Source organism: Lycium barbarum, chromosome 10 (assembly GCF_019175385.1).
Source record: "Lycium barbarum isolate Lr01 chromosome 10, ASM1917538v2, whole genome shotgun sequence".
In the NCBI taxonomy this organism is placed as follows: Eukaryota; Viridiplantae; Streptophyta; class Magnoliopsida; order Solanales; family Solanaceae; genus Lycium; species Lycium barbarum.
This window is the reverse complement of record NC_083346.1, coordinates 17618956-17629836: the sequence shown is the minus strand read 5'-3', so window position 1 is coordinate 17629836 and position 10881 is coordinate 17618956. Positions and strand designations below refer to the sequence as shown.

At 35.1% G+C, this 10881-nt stretch overlaps 1 protein-coding gene and 1 long non-coding RNA gene across 3 annotated transcripts; one reads left to right on the top strand and one right to left on the bottom strand.

Moving 5' to 3' along the window:
* Positions 1-653: 653 nt before the first annotated feature.
* On the bottom strand, positions 654-7384 carry LOC132614468 (uncharacterized). 2 transcript variants are annotated; one of them, XR_009572312.1, is made up of 4 exons: positions 7283-7384; positions 6985-7020; positions 6767-6848; positions 654-897 (listed from the first exon to the last, which is right to left on the bottom strand). It is a non-coding gene; the product is annotated as an uncharacterized LOC132614468 (long non-coding RNA). The 2 variants fall into 2 exon arrangements; XR_009572311.1 differs by having other exon boundaries at positions 655-897; positions 6985-7326.
* Positions 7385-9309: 1925 nt separating this feature from the next.
* Positions 9310-10318, top strand: LOC132615670 (RING-H2 finger protein ATL78-like). Its single transcript, XM_060330282.1, has one exon. It carries the CDS (start codon positions 9404-9406, stop codon positions 10103-10105), a length of 702 nt encoding a protein of 233 aa, XP_060186265.1. The 5' UTR covers positions 9310-9403; the 3' UTR covers positions 10106-10318.
* Positions 10319-10881: the final 563 nt, after the last annotated feature.

Below are 10881 nucleotides of genomic sequence, written 5' to 3'. Positions count from 1 at the left end.
GTGAAGTCCTTCAAGACTCACACCTTTTGGATGGGTTGTCTTCTCTTCACAAACCTGAAGAATTCACTATTCCTTTGCAAATAGCTGGCCTCTCAACAGGTCATCAAACCTGGAGACACTACTGGAAAATGGGCCTCTGGCAACACTAGGGAAACCGTTGCCATAGACAAAGGAATCGTTGCCATTGACCTATGGCAACGGATTACCATGCGTGACATCTGCTCGCGTGCCGATAGATCTATAGCAACGGTTCATGGGACGGTTCTCAAAACTGTTGCTATAGAAGTTTCTATAGCAATGGTTATTTGTCTATCTGCTGCGACATATTTTCTTTATTAATTGGAACGGTTAAAAACAGTCCCCATAGACTCTTGTGCAGCAGTTTGTTAGGCTATTGCAACGCTTAATTGAGGTTATTACAACGGTTATTGGACTTTATGCAACAGTTATTTGCCTACTGCTACGATTTTTATTGATTAGAGACAATTCAGAAATGTCTATTGCTACGGTTTTCATGACCTATTGCAACGGTTTCCATGTTTAATTTGGAGCTTGTTGCCACGGTTAGGTAAGCTATTGCAACGCTTTAATTAAAATAACAACCCTGTATATAAATAATTTATAATGCACTACAAATTATATAAAATCACAAAATGAAACTTTTCATAATCCATATTGTCCACAAGCTAGTTATGATATCCATAAAAGCAAAATGTTAAAACTCAAATACATAAAAGTTTTACATTTAAAGAGTGTGCATAAGTTCCAAAATGTCAATAGCAAAATATTCCTAGAACATCTAAAGCTTCAGCAAAAATCCAAAAATCTTCTCAAGTGAAATATCTTCTTGAGTAAGGTCTTCACTGCTTGCGTCTTCCCTTTCTTCATTTTCAACACCTTCAAGAAAAGAATAAGCAATGTCATAACTCTTTTCATTACTAAGGAGAGACTAATACGAGCCCATTTGGATTGGCTTATGGCTTTTGACTTATAAGCCAAAAGCAATAAGTTAGAAATTCTAGCTTGTGGCTTTTGGCTTATTTTTGTCATATTAGCTTAAAGACAAGTGCTTAAAAGTCCTTATTTATTTTATCCAAATACTACACAAGCACTTAAAAGCTATTTTAGCTTAAAATCACCTAAAATAAGCCAATCCAAATAGGCACTAAGAACAATGTTATAATAATCACACAAGAAAGATAATAATGACATCTAATCCAAATAACCATATTGGCAGATTGTATCTCATAAACACACCTCTATAAAGAACACAAGTATTTCCTACAGAAAAAGCAATAATCAATAATGATAACAAGCGTGCACTCTATGGATGAGGTTAAAAGCATGCAAAAATTCTCAACCAAGGTGTTGTTTGTTAAGCTAAGGGGTCGGTTTCCGAAGTTGCCCTGGAGGAGAATTGCATTCAATAATAGTGGACTGCCTAGATGGACTTTTGTGTTACTGTTAGCTGCTCACAAGAGACTGTCAACCAGAGACAAACTATATAAATGGGGTGAGACAAATGACTAGCAGTGTCCACTATGCGATGTTGCAAATGAAAGCATAAAGCACTTGTTCTTTATCTGTGATTTCACAAGTCAGGTCTGGGAAAAGCTGCTATCATGGATGGGTATCATAAGGAATGCTAGAGGATGGAAAGCAGAGCTTAGCTGGGCAGAGCAGAATGCAAGAGGAAAAAGCCCTCAAGCTAAAGTCTATCGTATGATCCTAGCTGCTGTTGTATAGCATATGGAGGGAAAGGAATCAACAGATTTTTCAATGGAAGAGTTAGCCTGCAAATTTGATCATCAAGGTGATAATACAAGATGTGCATCAAAGGGCAAACAAGAAACCAAAGATAGCCAACTGGTTGACCAAATTTAACTTTTATCCATTTTAGTTATGACCTAGGGACTGCCTAGATGAAAGGGCTTTTATTGGAGTGCATCTGGGGTGCAATTAGAACATTAAGAACTAATGCATGAGCTGACTACTGGGGCATATTGTCCAGTAGCATAGCTCATTTTTCATGAGCTGTAAAATGTTACTTTTTGTTTATAATACAAGTTATTTACCAAGAGAAAAAAAACAAGCCTGTACACACTCAATGCATTTTTACGAAACTTATATAGGCAGTAGTTATATTATTACTAAATTCATGTTTGGAAACTTAAAGATATTTAAGTTCTTGTATCAGTTGCTGGGATGATTTACTGGGAATTAGCATTTCAAGAGAACAATATATATATATATATATATATATATATATATATATATATATACACACACACACACATAGCAGGCCGTCTGAAACGAATCAAGATTACTTAGTTAGGCAGCATCATTGTACAGCCTGAGTCTGGTATGGGAAGAACAAAAAGAAACAACCAAACTTCTCAAGATAAAATGAATGATGCAATTTGGTGCTATATTACCAGTGGCCTCGTCATACATATGGAAATAACTACCAAGTTTTTACACAGAAATAAAGAATCTGAAAAGCAAGAAAGTTAAGTTACAAGCTTTGCCAACCTTTAGGCTATTTAAAGGTCCAACAAAAACAAGAATCTTCAACAGTTACTCATGACATCTTCAAAAGATTGTTGGAGAGAGAGAAGCATATATATAAATCTCAACACAGAGTAACACAAATCAAAGATGAAATGAACTCCTAATATTAATAGGGGAGCATTATGGGAGCAAATATAAGGACAACTGTAGTCACTGATAAAAAAAAATAGAAGTATTGATTTTCTCATAATAGACTGGATGGCTTCATGCACATGCTCAACGGTGGCAATTTTGACAGATGAAACTATCAATGTAGCCAAAATGAAATGAACTCATAATATTACTCCCTCAGTTTCATTTATGTCTTGGTTAGACTGGACCAAGTTTCAGAATATAGAGACTCTTGAATTCAAACTTCTCAAGATAAAATGAATGATGCAATTTGGTGCTATATTACCAGTGGCATCATCATACATATGGAAATAGCTACCAAGATTTTACACAGAAAAAAAGAATTTAAAAAGCAAGAAAGTTAAGTTACAAGCTTTGCCAAGAAGAAGAAGAAGAAGAAGAAGAAGAAGAAGAAGAAGAAGAAGAAGAAGAAGAGTAACATTTATAATAAGTACTGACCTTGGTTGTTACTACCAGCATATGGATGATTTATTTGTTGAATAGCAGCTTCTCCCGGTGAACAAACACTGAATCTTAGCAAGCTAGGATCAAGTGGTGTTTTTGACTGGTGATTCTGAAGATGGTTGTTGGTGGTGGGATGGCAAGGAGGCCTTATTACTATGTTCAAATCCTATGGGAGGAGAGCATGGTGGTAAATTTTTACACTAACACTATTTTCTTTTTTGCAGGTTTAAGTTTTGCATGGAAATACAACAGCACCAGGAAATCGGGAAACGAGGCTGTCTACTAGCCTTCTACCCTAAAATAACAGATAATAGCAACAAATATTACTGAGTCTAATATTTAAACAATCCAGCTCAAAGGTAACTATACTCACATATCAATCAAGCTATCAAGCTATGAATGGAGTACATATAATCAATGCAGCAAACAGGTGAACTTAAAAGAGTAATACAACCCTCCATTAGGTATAAATACAAATCTCTTAGGTCCTTTCAGTCAAGTTTTCTTTTCGTTATCTCTTAGGAGAAATCGCTTATTTCCTTAGGACAAGAATACACCAGATAAACAACCCAATAACCTTCACATATCTCAAAAAGTTTTCTAGCAAACTTTACAAATTTATGTTATCAACAACTTAGGGACACAGAAGAGAAACAGGGAACAATCACACCTGTCCACATTTAATTTCCACAAGTAGATAAGCAAATCCCTTTTCTTGGGTGAAAAATAAAGTGTAAAATTAGGTTAATACTTAAGGCTCTTAACTATGTCTTATCACGTGGAGATATCTGAAGAAGACAAGTTTCCCTATAGATTCTCAGCATAGCAACTTAGTTGATTTAAACCTTCTGCCAAGATGAAGTGAGAAAAAACACTAATAACAATGGGCATGTTTTCAGTAGTTTCATGGATTCAGCATCAAAATAAGTGCTTTTTTTAGTAGAAAGGAAGCGGAATTTCTAGCAGAACAAGATAATGTCATTTCCCAATCTCCGAAGCCTAAAGATTCAGGATCCGAAATAAAATCTTCGGCACGTAATCGCAGCAAGCAACAACCCCCATAAAAGAAACATTTCAACCAGTTTTATATTTAAGGACTGTGACATGGCATCTTAATAAGTTTAACAGTGGTCTAAACTCTATCAACTAGCATCGCGAGAGAAGAAAGTTCTAAATATACTCGAACTCCAATTCACCATTCAAACATATTTTCCCCGTCACTTTAACATGATACATAATAAATAATTGGAGAAAAGAAGCAGAACTCTTTAGACATTTATTCACTCATACGAGAAAACAAACAAATACTAAATGTACATATAAGCTCCTATCATATTCTCACAAATCGGTGGGTTTCCTCTTTTTCTTAAATTCATAGTTTCTATCCGTCATAGTGATTTAAGCTAAACGTAGGAACATCCCAAATTTTAGCAGATAACTAAAACAGAAGATTAGCCAAGCGACTAAGTTAAACACATATTGATGAATTTAAATTTTCGCGCATCGCTAACCTTTCTTTTAATCAGGACAAGTAGCTTTTCCTAATCAAAATAGTAACTCTTATTTTTTGTTTTTTAATCAAAGTATTATCCTTTTTTCTCTAATAAAAATAGTATCCTTTTTCTCTAATAAAATAGTAAACTTTTTCTCCAACTAAAAAAGTAACTTTTTAACCAGAGAACAGTAGCTTTTTAGTTAAAAACCAATAGCCTTTTTTTATATCAAAAATAGTAAATTTCTTTTCCGGAACAAATGTAGCTTTCTAACGTATAAAGCATATTTAATCAACTATGGAAAATTTCCAAAAAAAAAAATGATAAACAAGAGTCATCTTAAGTTAAGAAGGTCTCATGGACACGGTAAAGAAAAGAGATGACAGACACACACAAAGGCAAAATAAACAAGGTGGTGCAGCTAAGAGCAGGAAGTAGAGGCAAGGAACAGGCCTCTTAAGAGAAAGAGGAGGGACTATGGATGTCAACATCAAACAAGGAAAGAAAAGGAAAAGAACAAGAAGAAAAAGAGGACCAAGCAGACCTGGAACAATATGGATAAACACTAAATAAGGTGAGAGGGATAGAGATATAATAGACATGACTTTATGATGCAGTTGCGAGAGAGAGGTTATACACTTAAGAAATCTAAAAAATCATTGAATGGTCTTGAAGCATGGGTGTTTTGTTGACAAATGATAGGAGCATAGTAAGACACGCATGAAGTGGATGATCACACACTCAATGCAATAACATGTATGCCAAATATGTCAAAATACTTCAAACAATGGCAGTTCAAGGAGAAGACAAAGCTAGTTTCAGTCAAGAGGTATACATGGGGATGCAGGCATAGTAAAAATGGTGATCAACCTACATGGACACTTTATCTAACCAAGAGGGAATGCTTACTAACTAGTTTGAGCCTGGGCTAATGCAAGAGGGAGGCTTGGCAAGGTACTATGCAGGTGGCCAAATGCACACGCAGGCCAATCTTAGATGAGTCATTTACACAAATAGCATGAGCAGGCAAGTGGGAAGGCAAAAGGAAGGGTGTGGGGGTTAGAGTTGAAGCAGGCCATGCACAAATCATATACCCTTACTGATTATTTTAATCTTAACAAGTTTCATCAGGATCAGGAAGTAGACCACATAGGACTGCACAGTCATGGTATCACCAACAGGATGTCATGAACCTATTTAAGATCAGGCTGGGGTCGCAATTATTAGCTACAATTTTACTTCGTCTTTCGTGTCATTCAACCAAAATAACTAGCCACTCCCTACCCCCTTTATCCTATTATGTTACTCATCCATACCATTATCGAACAAAGCCTTAGCCAACATCTTAACTAAACTAATTCATTTTTTGATCCTAAGTTCAAACAAAACAGGCACTCCACCCATTACATAGAAATAAACTCCTTCTACCAGCATAATTGGACTTCATTAAGGCAGAACAAATACCATAACATGATTCAACCAAACCAACAACACTGCTTGTTGCCTACATTTATCCCATCAGCACCAAACTTTAGTTCAAGGAAATTACCATAACAACTAAAGCTACAAAATATATTAAATAATGCTAACAACAGACCATTCAAGAACAAGCCAAATGAAAGCATATCCAACTAGACTATCTTTACAACATAACTGGACTCCATAAAAATGGAACACAATGCCACAACATGATCTAATCAAGCCAACAACATTCATCTACTGTCTATGTTTATCACACCAAACCTTAGATAAGCTTATTAATTACCATAATAACTAATGCTGGAAACAACTACCATAAAAAATTCAACCAAATACGCATCTTAAGCATAAAGTATAAATCCTCTTAAGAAAGCAAACACATAAGCTTAAATCTCCAAAATTTCAACACTACCTTGCAGCATAAGAAGAAACCAATCCAGAAAATTTTTTAAGAAAAAATACCAAAGAGAACACTAAAAAATTTAATTCGAAAATTATAATGGGACAAACCCCCAAAAACAAACCCCAAAAATTGTAGTACGCATCTCAGGCATACAGTGTATATCAAAGGAATATGGGACTGCAATTCAGAATCAACTATTGAGAATTGCAAAATAAATACAAAAAAATTATGACAGAAGGAGTACCTGGAGAGAAGCAGACGCAATCAACTGAGCTAAATATCAAATCTACTGGTAAGCGACCTCAATCGACGAACTCGAACAAACTCTACAGAAAATTTTGACCAAAAATCAATAAATCAATTCTAAGAAAGGTGTAATCTTTTCTGGGTAAATGGGATTTAGAATAAAAGACAAACTATTTAACTTCAAAAAAGGAAAAAGAATCTCAATTGAAGCCTCACCACTGCGATTCACATCGTAAAGTGTTGGTGTGTCCGCTGTTCAAAGAGAACCCAACAAGAAAAGCACATCAATATCAAAATCAATTAGATTTTGCAGAGCAAGACCCAACAAAAAAAATCCTAGAACTTTCATACATCTAATATGCAATATTGATTTTATGTTGCTGCTACAAAATGGATCGTATATTAACATTTTCCTGAAATTTTCTTTTCTATATTTTGTTTGAAATTCCTAAAAGAAAAAGCTAATAGCAATAAGCTAATGGTATGGACACAGCGTAGAGGAAGGAGAACGTACTTTGAATGGGTTTGCAATTTTGTGATAAGAGTTGGTGTTAAAAGGGTTTGCAATTTTGTGGTATGAGTTGGTGTTTCAGCGTTTTGGAACTTTGTCTTTTTTTTTTTTTAGAATAAATAGACAAATACTGATTAAAAGAAAAGAGTATAAATTTTTTGGGGGTTTGGCGGAGGGATTAGTGAAATTTTACGGGGGAAAATAACGAGGGAACTAAAAACCGTACCAATAGAATTTTTTTACCCCAAATGTGTTCTATTAGATACATCTGTTGGTACGGTGGACAAAATAGTAGCAATAACTAGAGCTATGGCAACGGTTCAAACACTATTGCAACGGTTTAAGAGTCGAAATGTTCCAGTAGCATCGAAGTCCTATTGCAACGGTTGGAACTGTTGCAATATATGATCTATAGTAACGGTTGTGTGACCGTTGCTAATAAGTTTGTTGCCATAGGCTCATTTTCCAGTAGTGAGATACACCTTCAATGGAGATAGCCAAACTTTCACCTTTACACCTTCTAGGATCGAACCAATACTCTGATACCACTTGTTGGAAATCTAAGGCGGGCCTTTGATAATATCATAGGGCACAAAGATGATGGAAGAGGGAGATAAACATTATGCTCACTTCATATAACTCCATAATAACATTACAAAAAAGGTTTATATAGGTGCTAAAGGATAATTCTAAACTCATACTAGTAAATGCGTTCACACTCTCACTATGAACTTAGTCTTCATGAAAATACAATAATGTACCTAGATATTATAAAAGATAATGAACTTAGATAACATAAATCCATACACTGACCTAGGTATCTTAAAAGTCATGGTTAACACCAACATGCATCTAGTAATTCTGGAACATTCAAAATTATATTTTAACAAAAAACACACCTTAATTGTAACTTTTTACGAGTTTTCTATCTGAACTATCAGGTGTTTATGTTTCTTACTTGAACTATCACAAACTATTTATCACATCAACGTTAGTATTGGCATTTGATTTTCGATATTAAACTCTGCATAACTGATGCAAATATCAAAAACCAAAAGACAACTGGGATAAGAAGACAGCTGGGATAAGAAGAAAAGTTAGCAATTTTTCCATGTTATTACGGGGAAAATAGACATACTTCATGCTCCCTTCTTGTGGGGTTTAGAGATTCCAGTTAGCATTATTTGGGTCCCATATAGGATTTGTTTGGAAATTTTTGGTTCGTTAATCATTTTAATGCTAATAATAACAATAACCATGCATGTGGCAGCCCATTCGACAGTCAGCATTGGAGATGGCCTGCCTCCTCCTTGAGTGGATAGCCCATTAGTGGGGTATCCAGATTGATCAGGAATATTTCCTTTTATTGTTAAAAAGGATTGAAAATTTTATTGATTTTGTTTTCATCCAAACACCATTAAAGAAAAGTTTTTCAGAATTGCAAAAGCGGAAAAACTACTTCAGATGTGATTTCTGATTTTTGCAAAATTTCAAAAACATTTCTACTTACATGATCATATTTGATTCAAGGCGGAGCACAAAAAACTTTGAAACTAAATATATCTAATACATGTGTTGTTATATTACTCTTTGTCTTAAATATGTCATAGAAGCATTTTTGTGAGAATAAAAGGTTGTCATTAAGGATAAAATGAAAAGTTCAAATTTAATTATTTTTAAATTTAACAAAATATTACTTTTTTAAACAGATTAAATAGAAAATAAGTTCACGTACATACGGAATGATTAAACTTTCTTTTTGTGTTTTGAATGGAATTTTCACCGTCACTTTAATACCGCGTCAAAGAATGTCTCTTTTCCAAAGAGGAAACTTGATGTACTTTCTAAATAGTTACACGGGGTCCAAACTTATCACAAACTCTATATCTATAGTGCTTAAGTGTAAAGCGAGTTAATTAATTGAAACATGGTTGGGAACTCTCAGGTATATTCCTTTAACAAAATAAAATAATATATCTTTCACATTATTAAGACTCAAAAGTTGATCAAACTTTACACCTGTTCACCTTACACATTTGTCCTATATAAGCAATTGGTCTTCAATTAATTTAGCACCAACAAAAACAAAGAAAACACAAATACAAACTCTCAACCAAAAGCTCTATGGCAACTACAACACAATTCATTCAAGAAAACTTCCACTACTCGAGAAGACTACTCCTAATACCAGCTGCTACAGTACAACAATACCACCCGGAGACCACCATGGCGCCGCCTCCGGCAGCCGGAATCAGCCATGGCCTAATTAATTTACCACTTGGTGACAGCTTCACCACATTTGAGGCAAATGTTATTATGGTTTTGGCAGTACTTATATGTGCCGTGATTGGTTCGCTTGTCTTGAATTCCATCATAAAATGTATATTTAGTTGCTCTACCTTAGTATTGGTGGAATCATCCTCAAACCATACAAATAATAACCCTTCTTCAGCAAAATCAGCCAACAGAGGGATCAAGAAAAAAGCCCTCCAAACGTTCCCAGTTATAACATACACTACTGAATGGAAATATCCAGGGCTCGACTCTGAGTGTGTCATTTGCTTATCGGAATTCGGAGTTGGAGAGAAAATCAAAATTCTGCCCAAGTGCAACCATCGGTTCCACGTCAAGTGTATTGATAAATGGCTCATTTCCCACACTTCTTGCCCTACTTGCAGGCACTGCCTTATTGAAACTTGTCAAAAAATTGTCATAGGTACCAGTTCTGTTACTACGACTGCAATTTCATCAGCAGCAGTTCAAGAAACCGTGATTAGTATTGAACCTCTCCAACATGAAGGTGCTATACCTAACAGTCAATGTTAGCTAGAAAAATAGGAGTAGTACCTAGACCGTAGTTGATTGACATGTATCACACAGTCAATTAGATAAGAAGCTTACACTTTAAGTTGATAGTTTAATTCTTCTTTTTCTCTTGTCGAAAAAGTTTTAGCGAGCTAGCATGGCAAAAGCGCCAGCGTAGTTTTCCAGTGATACATTACCAGATCTTGCAAGTGTATAAAAAATTAAATTCTGATATCTGTTTCTTTATAGTTAATCTTATATTTACTTCTTCGTGTTAAAAAAAAAATGTTATTGTATTCCAAATTGAGTAACTTTAATTTGTACTAGGAGAAACCTTCGTTTTGCTCTTGACCTCTAAAAATTTCATGAAATTTGAGTTGTCTCCATCTTGAACTCTAAGGAGGTAGCCCGGCACGCTAAGCTCCCGCTATGCGTTGGGTCCGGAGAAGGACCAAATAATAAAGGTCTATTATACGCCGTTTCACCCTGTATTTCTGCAAGAGATTGTTTCCGCGGCCCAAACCCGTAACTTTCTGGTCCATCTTGAATACTAGTTATGTAATAAATTTTACTTATACAAGTTTGAACTTCAGAATTCTACACTAGAGTTTAACTTTAACTTTTATGAATTTGAACTCCAAACATTAAAGCTTAAAATTTTGAAGTGAAAAATGGGGTATTGCCGAGGGAGAAGGCGAAGCCCAAGACAAATTGAAGTGGTATTACTTGACTAGACAACGACGAGAAGCAGAATAATCAATTTGGGATTTGACATCTATCGCATGCCACCGGGTGAT

What these genes read in the sequence shown, in the direction of transcription:
- LOC132615670 (XM_060330282.1), top strand. Translation starts at nt 9,404, where the DNA reads ATGGCAACTACAACACAATTCATTCAAGAAAACTTCCACTACTCGAGA.